Below are 19,673 nucleotides of genomic sequence, written 5' to 3' on the forward strand. Positions count from 1 at the left end.
AAGTTGTCTTTGAGAGACCTGAGAACTTTTTGTCTTCTTGGCAAGAGAAAGAGATAGTTAAGTACTATAGTTTCTTTCAAGATGTGTGTATTGTATCTCATGAATTTTACACAAACTGTTGGAATCACAGACCCAGGTCTTTAGACCTGATAAATAATAAATAAATGTCAATTTATTGATGAATATCAATTGTGCATTTGAAAGTGAGGTTCTGTGAACAGTGGCATTTTGTCCATAAGAAGAGATATTTTAGGGTACTTAGTTTTAGGTTGTGACAGATTCTTTCCTTAATTTTCAGGGAATATAGTAGACTGAATCACTATCTAGGTTCATTTTCTGAAGGCAGGAAATAAAGCTTCTACTGAATCATGTCTCTTCCAAAGAACCTGTTATAAAGGTTAGACCAGATTAATGGATTTCCTTCTTTTCTACACCTTATGCTATAGGTATTGTGGAGGCAGTGACTGTTTTGAATCATGTTGTTCCTACTGAAGAATTGTCATCATCATCTTAAGGGATGAATCTGAAACTTGGGGAAGCAGCAGTCTACACTTCCCTTTGCCACAGACTCTATATTCAGAGCAGTTGTCTATAGCAAGATATTTTTTTAGAGGTGGCCAAGACCTGCTACAGTTAATAGAATTTGTTAATGTAACTTGTGAAACTGTATCATAATCAGCTTGCAAGTACTTTGGAGTCAGTAGCCTTCCCTAAAAGCAGAAGGAAATTGTCTTCTCCATTTTTTTTCTCCTTATGCCTTCCTTCATCACAATGAAAAAAAATTAATTAGGATCTTTATCTTCCAGCGAACCTCAAATGAAATGTTTAGTGCAAGACCTAGCCTGGTATTTGGCAGCTGCGCTTGGCAAAGAAGAGAAGATGTGGGTGTTGTTTCTGAACATTTTATTTTGGTCCTTATGCTATGTTATATAAATGCATCCTTGCAGCAGTGTGTGAGTGCGTTGGAATTCTCTAGCTCTACTATATTACATGGCTGATGCCAGGAGGAGGAGGGAATATATTCCTCATTAAGAGAAGCTACATCTTCAGTAAGTCAGGAAAGTGAAACATAAGGAAACGTAAGACTTCTTGTAAGGGTATGGGGTTTTGTTTGTCTCTTTATTCAAAAAAGAAGCTGTTACATTGCAGTAGCAATACATTAGTAAGTAGAAACTGATGTTTGTTCTGCCAAGTGTATAAGCAAACTTTGTGGTTATGAGACCAATAATGCATGCAAATGCCAGTACTTATGTGTGTACATGGTGTTTTGCATGCGAAATTAATATAGGAAGAGTACTATTGATGAAATATGAGCTTTGTGTTTGTAAGTAACTTTATTATATTTAACATCATGAAAATGCATCCCATTACCATCATCTGAAATAGAGAGCTATGAAATATTTTGCCTGAAGTTTTATGATGGGCTCAGTTATTATCCACTGCTTAATGAACTACCAATGTTATTAGATTGGGATTGATGCTTATTGGTATGTTAAATTTAACTGTGAAATCTTTAGAAGATCTGAATGGCTTAGAACGTAAAACAAGGTAATGGATGAAGTGTTTGGTGCCTTGGCTTGGATCCAGCTTGATATCCTAAATGAATGCATCATGAAACCACAGCAGATCAACCCAGATTTACATGAGTGATGCAGAGGAGCCCTGAAGCTAAGCCAACATAGTGATTGAATTAGCTTCTGCATTTAGGGAGGCTTCTCCCTCCAGGTCAGACTTCTAAGAACTGATGGGCTTGTGTGGGGAATGTGCAGTTACAAACTGAAGTATGCCTACATTTGGGAGGAAAAGAAATCTTAGAGCTTCAGAACTTTTACCTTTGACAAGTGTGACTGATTTTTCTTTTAGGGGGAAAAGGGGAAAACTCTGTGAACATTTCCATTAGTGGTGCTTTGGTCAAGGACCTGCCAATCTTCCCAGAAATATCTGTTCAAAAATTGAAACATTTTGTTGCCATGGGGTTGATAAGTACCGTATGTATTGCCTACAGTATGTGGCTTTTTCTTTTAGTAAATAATAACTGTACTGTAGTGTGATGCTCATAAATGGGACTATTTTGCAAATATCAGTACCGGTGCAAAGTCCAGCATTTGTGATCTCTTCTCTACTTTATTTTTAACAAATTGATCTTACAGTTAAAAAAATGTTAGATTAAAGAGAAGACGTGGTGGATGACCAGAAGCATTACTCTTTTTGAGTAATGATGTTTTTAATAAAGTTTTGTTTTTACAAGATGCAGGGAAATAGTTATTAAAGAACAATACAGGGATGTGAAGTGTGTCTTTATTCAAGAGATTTTTATCATGACAAAGGTGTTTCAAAGATATATTGGGGACATTTTAAAAATATATTCTACAATTAATGTTTTGCTATGTTATGCTATATGCAGTCCTTGTTTATGTACACTTTGATACTTCAGTAACCAGATATCTCCATTTTTGTTTCTCAGCATGATGTATCACAGACTTTGCTGAAAGCAACTCTGGACAGTGTGGTTGAAGAGTGTGTCAGCTTTGTAGGAGTTGATATTAACATCTGCTCAGAAATACTATTAAGGTGAGTGAAACATTTTCCTATTCATGTAATTACATGGCTCTGGATCTTAGAGTCTCTGTTTAGTCTGCCATCTGACTCAAGCTCAGCTGGAGCAAATGGCTCTTGTGTTAAACTTCCAATTACATAAAAACGACACAGCAAGACAGTATTTCACTGAATTATTAAGAGTCAGCTTTTAAGGATATGTGTGATTCTCCAGAGTAAAACTATTCTTCAGAGAAAAATAGATATTTAAAAATTTTGAGCCAACACTGCAATTTTAGGAAAATGTGATATAAGTAATATGTATTTTTACATGGAGAAAGGTATTTTCAAATGTATTTTGTCTCTTAGAAGGTATTTTTATAGGTACTTCTAAGTGGAACAGGTTGTAAAACTTGGGGCAAGGAAAGAAGAAAAGGAAAGATTTAAGGGAAAACTTGAAAAATTTATCCCTTTTTACAGTTTGTTTTTTGTTAAGTACCTATGCCATGTTTACTTGAAGAATGTTCTGGACGTTATTTTTCATGGTTAGAAACTGAAAGCTCATTCTCTCTTGAGTGTGTAGAATTCAGTATTGTTTAGGTAACAAACTCTCAAAAGAGCAAAAATGCTGCTGTCATCCTCTGTAGGAGTAGGAGGGGCAGGAAAAGAATATCCAAAATCTTCTGTCCATATTCTTCCATAATATTGTTTTCCATAGTCAGTAATGAAAGTTCTATTAGATGTGAAAGTTAGGAAAAATGCATTCTTGCTAGCTGTGTATTTTCATTTTTTAGCCCCTTAGAATCTTCCTTAAAAACATCTTTCCATATTTAGGAAGAGACCTTCTTTCTATTCTTTTTGATTTTCCACTTTCATGTTCTTTCTCTGCATATCCAGCCTCTAGCCAACATCTGATTCCTTCTGTCTTACAAGCTTTTGGATTTAGATCAGCTTTTAGGAAGAAAGCAAGGTACCTAAACGCCAAATGAAGCTTTCATTCATAGAATCAACAGAATAGAGTCATAGAATAAGCTGGGTTGGAAGTTACAGCTATATTGTCCACTTCAGCAGGAAGCATCAGCCTGAGATGCTACTGTGCCTCCACAAAACTGAATGTGAGGTAACTCTGTCCAGACAGGGCCACAGGTGGTAACCACATTGTGTAAGTATTTTGTGTGGTCTAATTAATCTGGCTTACAATTGTTCAAGTCTGCTGTTCTGTGTAGATGCAGTCTTAAGTTTCCTTCAGACATCCAGTTTATGAGATTGTCACCCTAGCTAGATTGCAGTCTGAGTGGAGCTTTCTGTTTGTGGTTTCTGATGCATCAAATACACTTCTTGACACATAGTACACAGGGAGGGGATGACAGTGCTGCAGTATTACTGCTGAGTATTGTGCTTGAAGGACTTGAGATCATCAGTGGAAAATTCTGTCAACTATAATGTTCCTTTGTCAGTGTAAATAAGCTGGATTTCTCAATGTTTCTAAGAAATTTTTGAATAAAATTCCATTCCTAATGATTAATAATCTGTGGTTAAAGGTGTGTCCCTCTAAACTCATTCTGAGCTTTCACCAACTTTGGACTATTTTTTTAACTTTTGCTTGAGCATGAGACTAATGGAAATATTTTTTTCTTTTTTTTTTTTTTTTTTTGAGATTTTGTCTCTTGCTGGGTTTGCTGGTGGTGTTTTTCTAGAATCAGTTCATGCCATTCCACAAACAGGTCATTGCTGCTGCTGACTTAAAGCAATGACATCTGATATATAGAGCCTTGTGGGTGACGTTTTCTTCACTAGTGCCATGGGTAACTCCCCATGAGAGCTCTTTTCTCTCTTTTTATAATTAACATGCGCCATACACAAAGTTTTACTCACATGTGCATACTGAAAATGTGCAGCAAACCAACTGCTTCCTGAAGGAAGCTGGCTAACCACTGTTGCACTTCACAGGTAAGTTCTTGGCGAGGTCCAAGTTACCCTCAGAAGTCATGCAGGCCTGTTCTCAGCTGCTTGTTAAGAGAGCTCAGAGAAAAGAAGTTTTGTGCATCAGTTAAATTGTTTGAGGAAGACAAGCTGCTCCCAGCCACTCTCCTTCTGGGTAGCTGACGTGAGCCCTTCTTGTTGGGGCAAGGTGTTTCAATACCACTGAAGAGCTGAGAGGGGGCTGTTCTTACACAGGAACAGTTTATCTGTTCTGAACTCTCCTCCCACACTGTTTCCTGAAGAGGGCAGCTGGGGGCAGGCCATAAGACATGACAAATGGAGTTGGCATTACGGAAATAGCCAACAGGTCATAAATTATGTGTCCCTGGCTTACTAGTTAGACATGTACAGAACTGGATTGCTGTGCTAAGTTTTCTTGGCTTGAGTGGATTCCTTCCCCAGAACTAAGAGAAGGGATCCTTTTTCAAGTGATGCCTTTGGTCTGGGAGTGTATTTGCTAGTTTCTAAGCAGTTTTAAAGTTTTGTAAACCAGATTTTCTATAGGAATGTGTATCCTTGTAATGAGTAGCACTTGCAATAATAACTGTTCCTTAGTAATAAAAGTATTTTGTAAATTTTCTCTTAGACACATTGCAGGACTGAATACTAATAGGGCTAAAAATATAATTGAATGGCGAGAGAAGAATGGACCATTTATAAACCGAGAACAGCTCAAGGAAGTTAAAGGTTTGGGTCCCAAAACCTTCCAACAATGTGCTGGCTTCATCAGATTCAATCAAGAATATATAAAGACATTTTGCAGGTAATAGAGATTTTAACTGTTCTGACTAAATTATCTGAAATAGAATGAGAAGACTGTCCCCTTTTCTGCTTTGTATTCATGCTTAAGACTCAAAGAATCCTAGACCATTGTGCTCTGAAAGACACTTGCTAAAATTAACTTTAGCTAATTAATTAATTAATTTTAAATTAACTTTAGCAAATTAACTTGCTCAAGTCCATGGGTGAAGATTGTTCTTCCTCTGAATAATCCTGGCTTGTTAGCCTAGTCCTCTAAGTCAGGGTATTGATAAATATACAAGTTTAATTAAAAATTTTGCCACTGAATTGGTAAAAAAGAATTGGCATGCAGCAGTGTTGTGATCTGAGATATTGAAACTTTAGTCTTGGTTTTCAGGCATAATACAGAGATCTGTAAATTAATTAATTTGATATGGTAAAGATTATTCTGCAGAACTTAAAGGTAGTAAACTAGTGCAGACTTCTGGAGTTGCCATTTCATTACCCAGAGAGAGGAAGTTGAGTAGCTGCCTAGATCAAACTGTGTCTGTTATATCCTGTGCCTAGCAAGTGTGATGTAACTGTCTTCTGTCTGAAATGTGAGGCCTTTTCCCAAATCCAGTTTATCAACAGTGCATCCTCTTCCCCGTCACCTCATTCCCTGATTCTGTATAGGACCAAGTCTTCTACTCTTTCAGCCGTTCATAGTGCTCCTCTTGACCTTTCTACAACTGAAAATATCCTTTGAAGTGCAATGTCTTCTCCTGTTTTTCCTCATTTCTCTTTCCAAAATAAAGAACTAAGAAAGGGCATGGCAGTAGCACCATCCCTACACTTTTGCTGTACACTGGCTCTCCTCATAAAAAAATTTTCCTGGGAAGCACATACTATTTTTTAGCCAACACAGTGCTCAGAAGCAATACTGTATTCCCAGTAGCTCCTGGCTGAACAGCACACGTGTAACTTCCAGGCAGGACGTGGGCACATAGTGACTGGCTTTCTGCCTGGGTGGAAGGTATACAGATTGGTTGCCCATCTGGCAGGGAGGCATAGGCTGCAGGCCAAATGGTGCTCGCTGTAAGCACCAGAAGACCAAAGAAATTGTTTCCAAAGCTCTCTATGATTGATAGGTCTGACCTTGTACACTAGATCTGTTCTATTTCTCTAGTTTATGCTGCAATACAACCAATGAAAAAACAGGCTGATGGCTTTTTTTTTTTTTTACCCCCAAATGTTCTCTGGTGAAATGTAAACATTGTTTTGGGGAGATTTTAACCTTCCTGGAGCATGATTCTGATGTTAGTCAGATTCCATGAAACTTGGCAACACTGTATAATCTGAGAAATGGATTTTGAGGCCAAAGTAAAGCTCTAACACCACTGCCTCCACAACACTTCTAGTGGGTCCAGGTGACATAACTAGAGGCTTTTGAAATAAACTTTAATGTTTCATTTTTATCCTTACTAATAATTTTGATGACTTTATATTGCTGTATGAAATAATTTTTGTGCTTTTAACTTGAAATTTAACAAATAGTGGTTATTTTAAAATCAGCACGGAAAGAGGAAAATATGTTTGCATTTCTCAACAGTTGATGAGTGGAGCCCAAAATGCCAGTGCTAGTTTCTAGTCCTTCAATGTGTTCTCTTTTGTCCTCCAAAAGCAGGGAATGACTTGTGATTTAGAAAAAAACACCCAAAACAAAGAGGCATGAAAGGAGCATTTGCAGTAGGAGTCATTTAATGTGTCCCAATGAATTTGTTTGTTTGAGAGAAACTTCAAGGGAAAAAATGAAATGTGTTGGTTTTGCATGAGGACAGTGGGCCAGGATCACCTTCACTGAGAATGACATGTCTGTTTTTGATTTCTGGCAGTAATAAGAAAAATGAACTTGGAAGTAGTGCTTTGACTAAAGCAGGTGCACTGGCTAAAAAGAAGAGTAAACTAACATCATGTGCCTCACAACAGCCCAATCCTTTGGACCAAACCTGTATTCATCCAGAGTCTTACCACATTGCAATGAGGTAAGTGATGGGAAACCTTTTGAACCATCAGTTTTTAAAATGAAAGTACTGGTTTTTCTGACAACAGCTTGCTCAGCCTTTTGAGACTGGAATATTTATATTGCTTTGAAGCTTTCACCCCTTTCTTGAAAAAACAGGTATGCTTCAGATATATGTGAACATGTGTCATTACTATGGGCCTTTAAAATTAAATTTTGGTATTGCAACATCTAATTAAGATGTATATATAAGTTCCCAAATACACGAACAGTATGATTGTTTTACTAAGTGGCTAAAAGAAGAGAATGGGGTTTGTGTATGTCAGAAAAAAGTCATTAGGAATCCATGTGTGCCTCTGAAATACCACTGTAAGCTGGGATCTTTTCTATCAGCAGCCCTGGCTGAAATTGGACTCTGCTTTTCCTCTTCAGAAAACATTATCTCCTACCATAAATGGGCAAATATTTATTTTTCAACTGATTTTTACTGAACAAGTTCTTTCCTTAAAAAGTACTGAAGCTAATTTCACCAGTTGCTTTAAGATTCTTATGCTCTCTGTTGAGAATATTATGCCTGGACAAACAAACCTGTGCTTCCTGTTTTATAAACAAAACCGTCTTCAAACATCAAAGATGCAGAATTTGACTTCACAAAGCTTGACTTTCTTACCTAAAAAAGTCATACAGGACCTTGCAGTTTTAGGACACCTTAACTTCAGTGTGTACCCTTTTTTTCCTATCCATAGGTTTCCTTGCTTTCCTTCTGCTAGGCATGCAGTGCCACAGTTCATTCTTCTTTGTGCCTGATTCTAGGATCCACTGGTGTAATTTCCTGGTAGAGTCTATTGCAGTTGTGCAGTGTGTAGATAACTTTGGTTTCTCCTTCTCCATGACAGTTTCCCTCTTTTTCTTATGTATTGACATTTGTTACAAAGTCCCTGCCCCGTGTAGCTGGGGGAAAAAAACATCAGTCCTGATCTTAATGATATTACGTTTGGTAGGTGGTTTATAGGTTGTGCACCTTGGTCACCCTGAACTGGAGATTATTCAATGTAACAGTCAATGTGAAAAACAAAAAATAAAAGGTGATTCAAAAATAATTTTTATTTTCAATACTGAATTTAATTCAATTTAGATTTCAAGTACTTGGATTTTAGTTTTTAGCTTTCCAGCCCCAGCACGCTAATAACACCTTTAGTCAAGTGGTCACAATGCTACCGTCCGTGCTTAAAGCCTGATGTGGACAGATTGCTTTAGAGAGAAGAGAAGGGAAGTATATGCAGTTAATGATGGAATACTACAGTAATTTCCCTACATACAATATTTTCACAAAGGTTGGTCAGAAAATAAAGAATTGTGACTTTGTTTCCAAAGCAGCACAGGTGACTTTTATATCTGAAGTGGTGAGTGGGATTTTTGCTGCATAGGGTAGAACAGACATTCACAAACAGCTGAAATTGTATAATTTTAGTAGGTATCACAGACCATATAGTGGTGATTTGAAATTGGACTGGGAACCCACCACTAGCACTATTAAACAAAAAATAGAATTAAAAAAAAAAAAAAAAAGAGCACGTTTTCTACATCTCAACCAAGACAGTGGTTTGAGTCCCTGTTGGCAGTTATGCATGTTTCAGCAAGCGGGCTGGCACCTATTGCAGCACACTGCTTAGGAGGTGCCTAGCTGAGTCTTAAAATGTGCACAGCTTCAGACTCAGATTTCAATTGCTTCTAAGCCAATGCAGCCATTACATGGCTGAAGACCAGTGTTAATCTCATTGTCTCTCTATAGATAATGCAAGTATTTTATAGCAGATTTCCAGCAGTGCCATTTTCTATTCTCTATTTCTCACCACACACTTTGCTGTCCTAGACAGAATTTTCAGATTAAATATTTAGGTCCAAATGCATATAATAGATATTGTACCGTACAGGATTTTGTTATGTTTTCTTAAAGCAAAAGAATATAAGTTGATTACCAAGCACATATAAAACAACAATTACAATATCTGCTAATGGAACACCAAAACTAATGAACATAGTATCTCTCTCTGTAGCTAACTGTATCAGTCTTTTCTGCATCCTTTTGACTTTCTCTGTTATCTTACTTTTTACATTTTTAGTATGTCTGCATATAGTATGATGGAGGTAAAAAAAGTTGCCAAAGGCTTTCTTTATGGACAACGGTATTTGTGTTTTTCTTTTGTTTCCTTGAAAGCATGTTAAATATGAAGGTGATAACTTTCACAGTATAGACTGTATTACTGTGCAGCAATTCGATGTCACAAAGTGGTGTGGGGAAGGAGGCAAACATTTTTAATGTTTTTTCGTGGCAAGTAGCTGTTCTGAGAAAAGAAAATACTGCTCTGCAGCAAACTGACAAAAGCCAAAATGTATAATATTAAAAATTGACACTGGTGACATAAGGGCTAAATATAAACCAAACATCCTCCCCTCAAGCAGCTAATGCTATAATTTAGCAATGATTATATATTTAAAATTACTTTTCAAAAAAAGCATATGAGCTGCTAAGTTTCTCAGAACTTATGAAAACAGCTTTCCAAACATTTTTTCCTGCCTCAGTATGAATTAAGAAAAAAATTTACTAGTAATTCAGACTGCATAGGGGATTCAGTCCAAAGCTTATCAGCGCTGTCGGCGAGTTTTACTGACAGGCAGTGGATGGGACTGGGCTTGTAATTCACTTTGCTGAGCCTACGTTCATGAGAGCCTGAAGATCAAATCATGTTCATGGTGTTGGTTGGAGGTGTCTTATGGAAGTTAGCCAGTATCTGAAAATCTTTCTAGAATGCTAGAATTAAACTAGGTTAAAACCTAATTGATAATTCTTATAACTTGAAAAAAAATGCATGAGAAAAATTGAAATTGTAAACTGTAGGTGAGAATTAGTATTTAATAATAAAGCTTTTTACATAATATATCCTAATGAGTTCTGTGGCTCTAGTGCTGTCAGAGTATTTCTTCTTTTTCTGTGCTTACACTGAATTTTGTCAGGGAGTGTGTCAAGTTCACAGGTGGTTCTGTGCTGCCAAAGGGGAGAATTGTCTTGAATATGAGCAGATATGATAAAAAAATCTGGCATTACATACCTCTTAGCATAAAAACTAAAATGTGTGGAATAGCTGCTACATAAGTGAATCAAAAAGGCTTCCTCATGCAATGCCTACTGCATCTTGCTACGAGAAAGTAATTTTTGAAAGTTTTATTGGATTAAAAGTTTTCATGGAGAAATGCATTTATTTTTAAATTAAATAAGATGGTGATTTTTATCCACTGCTTAGAGCCAAATTACCCAAAGGCAGCAGTCCACATTGCAGATTTATGACATGCAAAATTATCAGGTTTTAAAACAATGTTTTTGAGGGATAGAAATTTACCAAAATTTGAAACCACTAATTTTCTTTTTCAGGACTATTTTGTAGCTTGAAAAGCCAATCCATTAAGGAAAAATATGGTTGAAAGAATTACTCCCAAGTGGTGACTTTGGTTGCCAAACTTCAGGCTGGAGCCAATTTTTAGGGCTGATTTAGAAAAATAGGGTTTTTATAATGGAAACACTGATGTAATCTTTACTACAGTGGCACAAATGGTGATGGTATGATTGATTTATGGCATTTAACCATCTTAGCTTAAAATCTGTACAATTTCTGTAAAATAATTGGAAAATATCCTGCTAGTGATTTAACACGCTCTACAGAAGACCAAAGCATTTTTGTTCATGGTTTCTACACTGTCAAAGCTTGGCTTTGTCATGTGCAGTGATCAAACTTACAAACACCTCTAAATATTATGAATTGGAATTTCCAAAAAGCTAAATAAAAATCTCAAAACTTTATAGACAGCCTGTTTTCCTGCAAAGCAGAACCGAGTTTTTGAGAAGTCTATATGTGAAAACCAATTTATAGTGGCAGAATCTTCTACATACAATTAATACAATATGTAGAGCATATCCGATTTCTTGGTATGTGTTGTTAAAGAATTGGTAGAAAAACCGAGGAAATGTTTAGGAAGTTTCCAGAAGTTACAACCAGGTTATGCTTATAAACCAAAATGTTGGAAAGAAAATGCAATGTTTTTTCTTTGTTCTATCAGTCTGCTGGGTGCAGTTGGTTCCATATGACTGAATTTTAACATTTGCTGACTTTTTTTTATTTAAATCTCATTAAAATGCTTTTTGCAAAAGGTTGGCACTCAATGTGTATTTGCTCCTCACAGATTGCAGCATCTGGCAGACAGGTTGTATTTTAGCCTGACCTAGAAATACCAATTTCTGCCAATGTAAAAGATCTAAAGCTGTGACTTAAAATCACAGAGGTGACAGTCTTCCTTGGCTAATTACCAGGTACAGGACCTTACCTGGTAGAGGCCAGTCCTGCTCACTGTGGTTGGTTATGCCTTAAGAGAAGATTTTTACGTACTGGACAGACACTTGCAGTGAAGATTCATGTTCTTGCCATTCTCTGTGTGTTGATAATGCTGCTTAATATCTTCAGCAGGAATTCAAAGTCCCAAGGGAATTCAGCAAGCACTCATTCTTAAGCTTTTTCTTCACTGAAACAAAACAATTCAATTTGGCACTCATTTCAGCAAAGGTGTTTGTGTTGGTAACAGTTTATGTTCCATTATAGGCCAATGAGTCATATTTCAAATATCCTTGGTGTTTCTTCTACTCTGCATGGGTGGATGTAAGAGCTGATCCATAGTATCTCATTTGCTGTGCTGATAAGCTGCATTTGCTGGCTTTGAAGGCAAGTACTGGCACATAAGAAAATGCAGAAGAAAAATTGTTTCTGAGGCCACCAGGAAAGATTTTCCTCTCCTGCCCTTTATGCAACTGGAAGTTTGTCCTTTGATGGCATTTCCAGCTTGCTGGCAGGCTGGCTTGCCTCTCTCCAGATCCCCTAGTTGTCACTGAACAACTGAGGCAGTGCTTAAGGGGAGTAGAAATCAGGGAGGGAATTATTACTTAGTATGGTATTTGAGCAATGAAAACCAGTTGTTGTATTCTATTCAATAATGCAGTCTGCAGGTGAATATTTTTACAGAGGATAGGAGTTGTTACTGTGGTAGGACACCTTTCCTTACAAAGACATCAGAAATACCTTTTTCCCACTTGAATGAGACTGTACTTGCATGTACACATGTGTGGGGGTATTCAAGTTATTTAATGTCCAGACTAATACTTACTAAACTCTTGTATTTTGGGGCTTTTTAAAAAAAACTTTAAAAAGTTAAACTCAGTCAATTAATGAACCTTTATGACTATTTCCAATAGCCAATGTCCAGCCCTAATTAAAGAGAACACTTGCAGAATTGTGGCCATTAAGTATTATAAATAACTGTTCATATTCACTTTAGAAGGCCAATTCATACACAGGTTTTACTACAAACTTAGCTGGATTTTTAGAGACAATATATTTGAAGGTTATCTTGTCAGTAAACAGAAGACCAGAAAAGGCTTTCAATGCCAATTGCCATCCAATAAAGACATTTTAAAACTTTAATGTGTTGTTAAGTACAGCTAACAAGAATGATTACAAGAACTTGGAAATAATGGAGAAATATGTTCCATTTACGCTATAAATACTAGACCCATAAATCAAATGATATTTTTAATTTGTTGAAATTTTTGGAAGTTATGTAACTATCCACTAGTTGCATTTAGAAAAAAATACTGGGCCAAACCCCTACAAGACCTTTTTAATGGAATTTTCTCCTTTAAGTGTCACATACTAGTTCTTTGTGGACAACTAATGTTTCACTACTTTGTATCTCTGGTTGCACTCAAGTTATGTGATATATCAGTAATCATGAGAACAGCCAACAGCAGTGTGCCTAATGCTATGAGAGCAAAGTGGCTATGCTGCAGTGAAATTGTGTCTGAATTTCTTTTCTCATTTAGAAACCCATTGTTTCTTAAAATTTATAAGTTCAAAATATCATAAACGGAGTGCTTTCTGTATGCAGTCAAATAATCTGCATTATTAATAATTTATGCATTTGAAGAAAAGCATATTGGTTAAACAACTTTGGCTAAACCACGTAAGTAGTTTTAGATATATTTAAATCTTTGGGTCTCTGTGTCCAGCAATTAATTACAGAAAGTAATGCACAAATACTGTTTGATACATAGCCTTCACTGGTGATCAAAAATTGAGGATCTGTACTGGTGGACACAAAAGCAGTCAACATCTGCATTACACAAGTACTGCTTTTGCACTTCATAACATTACTAAGACATAAATGTCTGCATAATTTAAGTTTGTTACTGTCATAAATGTGTGTTTTACCTAACAAAGTGCATGCTAATGCAGAGTTGTTTTGTTTTCAGAGTGATTATGTTGCTTTACCATTAATTCATGTGTGCACTGTGACAAGGTGTAATGGCATATCACGTTGCTTTAATGTAATGAATCCAGTACTCCCAGCTCTTAAGTCGTGTTGCTGGAAATGATTACATAAAACAGAAATGACTGTAACTAAAACCCTTGCAAAGCTTTAGAACTCCTGAACATTATAAGAAGGTTTTCGGGGGGTGGTTAGAGTAACTTCTTAAAAATTTACTGTAGGCTTCCCGTGATGATTTTTTTTTTCTGACTATTTTTTACATCCCAGTGAAATTTACATTATCTTCTAAGCATTGCAAGGGCTGTGCTATAATTTTGTGCAGATGTGTATGTTAAGTGAACATGATGTGCTTATTTGTTACATTTATGCTACTTTTCTTTCTTTATCTGGATAAGATGGATGAAATTATGTATTAAATAAAGACATCAGTCATTTATCCATGACCATTCTCTGCAGGTCCTGTAAGACTGCAAAGATTGCTTTTAAAACGAAAGTGATTGCAGAGGTTTCTGAGTATTGTCTAAACCTCAGAAACATAAAACTCAAAGTTCTAAACTGTTTAAATTTCACCCTGTTTTTCCTAAGACTCTAGCAGCTTTTATCTGAATTGATGTACCTTGAGCAGAAAGTTCACCATTCATTCACATCCTCAGCATTTGAGGAAGTAAGGATAATATATCTTATTAAATTACCTCACTTCAAAAAAAAAAAAAAAAAGTCTCATCTTCCCCATTTCTGTTAACTTTTCTTTAGGTTTTGTCTTTCTAGTAGATAAACATAGCACTTGAGCTACTGCAACGTATTATTTATTTTACGTATGTAGCCAGGAAAATACTCTAATGACTTAATTTTTGCACAGATCATTCATGTTCCTATGTTATGCAGCTGGAACTGTCATTTACATATTGTGTGAGAGATATTTCAAGGATTGCAGTGAGATAGTTTAACATATGGATCAAAATATTTAAATGAGGGGAAACCTCTTTTTTCCCCCCCATAGCTGTGTCCAAGTGCTATTACTGGCTGTGTCTGTCCTTTTTTTTTTTTCTGACTTTAAAATGACTCGAAGGAAGTTGTTGGGTTACTTTTTTAATAAGGAGAAAATTAACTTGGTTCTTAGCAATGACATTTTAAAATAGAAATTGTCAATGTAATGCACCACTGTTTAGTCAGAGAGTTGTGCTTTGTATTGATTTTTTTTTTTTTTAGTCCAAGTGCCCTCAGGCTATGTTCATTTGAGTACAAAATGATATATAATTATATATATAATTAGATTCAACACTATTTCTAAAACTAACTGCATCTGCAATCACTAACAAGTTAGCTTTATTTGGAAATACTTTAATATATAGGTTTTACCAAAGCCTAGCCTAAAATGGTGAGAATTTCCAAAATAGAAATAATACTGTTCCTTTTAAAGAGTATTTCTTCTCTGCATATGTGCATGCTGTGCTTTGTTACAGGGCTTTTTTTACCTGTGATGTATAACCCATAATTCTGAAATAGTTTTAACAAAATGACTGATTTTTAGAACGTTAAAATTCTGTAAAAGTCTGTGAGATTTCTCATGTATGTAGACTTGGGCACATGTTTAAGCATCATCTTCAGGTGGAGCCAAAATTTTACTGTGAGTAGTAACTACATTAATAAGTTATTTACCCAATTGTAATTGATGACATAGGACCCAATCTACCACTCTTGCCTAGATGAGGAATCCTTTTCTAACTTCAGATAAATGCCTTGGGATGTGCAGAGAGGGGAGGCAGTTACAGAGGAAGGAGGAGGGGGCAAAACACCTTTCTTGAATTGTACTTGAAGGTTCAGGCACTTGGATTGTGTGTACTTTTGGGCTGGTTTTCTTTTCAGCCGTGTGCATGTAACACCACTCATTCTGATTGCATTATCCACACATCTGACATCTTTGTATGTAACAGGGCTTTTTTTAATGTATTTTGGTGGTTGTTTTGCGTGGTTGCGCTTACTAGTGGTGAAGCCCACCCCGTGATCAATTTACGAAGTCAATGCGCTTCTGCGAAATCCTAATGGTGAGAAAATGTTACTTGGATGTACTCAAGCTGAGTTTCCATTTGAAGTGAAATAAAGCCAAGTACGTGAATGTCAGCAAACTTGTTTATAGGGGTGGGTGGTAAAGCATACATTATTTAGAAGGTTGAGTCATGAGGCTGGTCGAGTTTGTCATGTTACATCTGGCACGTCAGTCAAAGCTGGGGCAGCTGCTGCCTGTCACTAGTGCTCCGGTGGGGCATTGTCTGCTGTTAGCAGCCAGCAGTCTGGGAAGGAGCACTTCACCTGGGCCTGGGCTCATTTTCAGCATTATCATTGCAACCACTTTGGGGGCTCCTTTCCAAAAGAAGGTGTGTTCGTTTCACAGAATATCTGATACTTTTCATGTCTGTTGTTAGACAAAATGCTCTAATAGGAGTGGTGAGGTTTGTTAGTTTACAGAAAAAAAAAAAAATTGGACTTTGTATTATAAAATGTTTTACATCTGTTTTGCTATATGCTTTGTTTCCAAACCACCTTGAACTACTTTAAAAAGTGATGTCAAAATTTGATATGCAGTCAAAGCAAAATTCAGTAAATATGGAGAACAAGCACCATCCACTGAGCCTTTATTAATTTTCATACACTAACACGTGAAAGATGTGTATGCACTAAAAAAATTAATCAAAGTTGTATTTATCACCACTAAGTGCAAATCTCTGTGTTTGAGCTACCAGTACACTTAAGTCACTGTGCTTGTACTTGAATTCAGTAAAGTGGAAGTTCTGACAGCTAGATGTAAGATGTCCTCCTTTACCAAAATTAATGGAAGTTTTGCCCTTATACTCAAAGGTAATTTTTGTGATTTACTGAAAGTCAGGTGTTGCTTCAATTATGTCTCCTCAATTTATATTTTGTCAAAAATAAATTTAGTTCTGTATTTCAATCCATATAACTTTCTACTGCTCACCACCTGAAATAATAAAGTTGGTTCCTTATATTAAAAAGAGGAAACAACAAAACAAAGAACCCTCTGGGTCTCCTGACAAAAGAAATACTAGCCTCAGGTTTTGATAAAAGCACAGCATGTATTTTGGTAGGGGAAAGGAGGTTGAGTACCAGGGGCTTTTGCTTACTTACAGAGCTGGAATGTCTCCCACCAAGTTCAGGGCATGAACCTGCTGGTCAGCTCTTAGTTTGAGACTTGCAGTTTACACCTGTTATGAAGTAGGATAAAGAGAGGAAAGAGGAATCTCTTTTAAGAATTTGGAAGGAATGTTTATTCGGACTCTGGAGGACAGGAACAATAATTCTACCTGCCTGCTGTGGTGGAGAACATGCCAAAAAAATTGTGCTTTCTGCCAACAGTAAGGGGCATAATAAAGCAGGGTAGACAAGGCTTATTCGTGGTGAGATGCAGGTCATGGCAGAGAGCACATGTCAGGACATAATTATTTAGAAGTATTTATTTTGATTTCTTTTCAGCTTTTTCGATACCAGTCCAAATTTGTCTCAGTCTGCAATGTGTGTATGTATGTGACAATAAGGAAAGATAAAGATGTTTGTTTTGTGTGACTACTTTGACTTGATTACCTAGTGTCTGAAAAACAAATTGGTTTTAATCATGAAGTTCACAGACAAGAGAAGTATTTAATGCAAAGTTTTTCTTGAGTTAAAGATTCTTCATATTAATTTAGTCTTTTGAGTATTTATTTTTGCTTTATTAAATTGCCATTCATTCTAATTTGAATGAGAGTGACAATTACAATAGCATTATAAACTTTCACTGATTTCTAGGGAACTTCCATGGTAAAAGGCATCTTTCTGTAATAAGGAAATTCAGTTTTCTTGTGAGATAAAATAACTGGTGTGAGAAGAGATTTTAATTGAATTTATTATTTTGCTTCTAGTTTTGCAGTCTGTTCCACAAGATGCGCATTTACAGATAGACTCTTAAGTTTCCATTAATGTGTCAGATCAGTGATGAGTTGAGAGGACATGTGCTTGAGAAAGTGTTTATATATGTTATCAGAAGTTTTCTTCATGCATCAGTGAAAAAACAATAGAGCAAAGGTTTGGTTCCCACTAAAGGATCTTACAAATCTCTCCATCTTTATTTGAACTGCCTAGGTTTTTATCTCTCATTGGAGGAAATGCACATGACATAGGAAAATCAGATATGCAGCAAAAAGTAAATGTGGTAATTCAAAAAGAAGGATTGGAAGACACAGCCAAAAGGCTCAATACCACCGTTCACACGCTGCAGCTGATCATTGATGGTCTCACTCAGCCTGAAGGCTATGACATCCGAACAGGTAAACCTCAGTTTGGAAGGTTGTAATCTCAGTTTGTTTGTTCTACATACCCGTTTTAAAACAGCACATTTTCTTCTTCTAAAATCAGCAGTAGATATTCATGGACATGTAACTCAATTTCTTTTCTCAGTTAAGGTAAAGGCTGTATCGTAATCAGATGTTTCTTTTCAGTTTTGTAGCTAAGGAATGTGAATCCTGTCTTAAATCCTGGCATTTTCAGCCATAGGAAGGGGCAGTTGTATGGCTGTTAACAAATGAAATAATTTCAATATGTTGACTCTCTACTGATTGAATCTGTGTTGCCTCTCCGTCACAGATGGGAATGCTGAGACGAAGGTTAAACAGTAGCAATGAAGTGCTGTGAAGCAGTAGTGTGTAGTTCTGCTCTTTTATTTCCCTGGTTACAGGGAGACAGTGTAACTGATGCACACGGCTCATGACCTACCCTGGTTAAAACCTGCAGTGGTACTGAACAGTTTGATGTAAAGATGAAGTAAAACATCTGGGGATGCTTTTGTGTAATGAAACTTACAGCTGGATTTTCTTAAAACAGCAGGAGATAAAGGTAGACAGCAAAGGCACAGGCTTGTAATAACAAATAATAAACGTATGCTTAAAAAACAGCTAAAGCAACATTTCTGTCCCTCTTTTTTTAGTTCATTAATGGTTTCCGTGCTTATCTTTTAAATATTCCCCACTAGTAATCTTGAAAATGTGTATTTTCTGTATCTCAATTTGTTCTGGTGATCTCACATATAGTAGAATAGGCTATTAACATAGGAAGACATAAAAGCAAAAGAGAATCTTCAGTGAAATACTCATATTCTGCTGATCTAGGACATTCAGTATTACTTTAGACAGACTCTGTGGCTGAAGAAAACAGCCTAGTAGCCTTATGGAACTGTATGGATTTCTCCGTCATGAGTTCTTCCCATGGACTGCAGTTCTTCATTAGCTGCTCCAGTATGGGTCTCTTCCATGGAGTGAAGTCCTTTAGAAACAGAAGTTCGTTGTTCCCTAGTGAGTCACAAGTCCTGCCAAAAACTGCTCCCAGTGTGGGCTTCCCACAGGGTCACAGCCTTCTTTTGGGCATCTACCTGTTCTGGTGTAGGGCCTCCATGAGCTGCAGGGGAATCTCAGCTCTGGCATCTGAAGCTCTTCCTCCTCCTTCCCTTGATGTCTGCAGAGCTGTTTCTGTCTCATATGCTCACTTCTCTCTCCTGGGCTGCAGTTGCTATTGCACAGGGATTTCTTTTCTTATTAGAATATTTTATCCCAGAGGCACTTTACCACCATTTTTAATGGGCTTCACGTTGGACAGCAGTGGATCTATTGGACGCAGGCAAAGCTGAAGAAGCCACCACTCACTGTAGCCCACACACACATCTACCAAAACATTGCCATGCAAAGATAATACAGATCCACAGAATGATTAAGTTCCAGTGCATTTTAGCTATGAATTTCTTCAGGCTGAATTTTATTTCTCAAAAACAAACAAAGAAAAAGTATTGTAATTTTGGTTTGGTGATGTTCCTTGTGGAAAACCTCAGTCCTTATTGTATCTTGGAAAGGTCAAACAATGGTAGGAGAAGATTGAAAGAGAAATTGTTGAGGTGGCTCAGAAGGGTTTTCTGCAGAAGCAGAAAGTGGTAGGAAAATAAGAGAGTTTAAAAAATCTATCTGTGCCCTTAAATGTGGAATGTGAACATTAATATCCCAGTATA

At 36.6% G+C, this 19,673-nt stretch overlaps 1 protein-coding gene across 1 annotated transcript in view; it reads left to right on the plus strand.

Moving 5' to 3' along the window:
• Positions 1-19,673, plus strand: part of SRBD1 (S1 RNA binding domain 1) — a 124,336-nt gene that overhangs the window by 103,074 nt on the left and 1,589 nt on the right. Inside the window, exons 18-21 of the mRNA XM_066316089.1 lie at positions 2,465-2,571; positions 5,105-5,281; positions 7,134-7,283; positions 17,765-17,949. Of these exons, the coding sequence (XP_066172186.1) occupies positions 2,465-2,571; positions 5,105-5,281; positions 7,134-7,283; positions 17,765-17,949 (619 nt within the window). The remainder of the gene's footprint in view (positions 1-2,464; positions 2,572-5,104; positions 5,282-7,133; positions 7,284-17,764; positions 17,950-19,673) is intronic.

This window comes from Sylvia atricapilla, chromosome 3 (assembly GCF_009819655.1).
Source record: "Sylvia atricapilla isolate bSylAtr1 chromosome 3, bSylAtr1.pri, whole genome shotgun sequence".
In the NCBI taxonomy this organism is placed as follows: Eukaryota; Metazoa; Chordata; class Aves; order Passeriformes; family Sylviidae; genus Sylvia; species Sylvia atricapilla.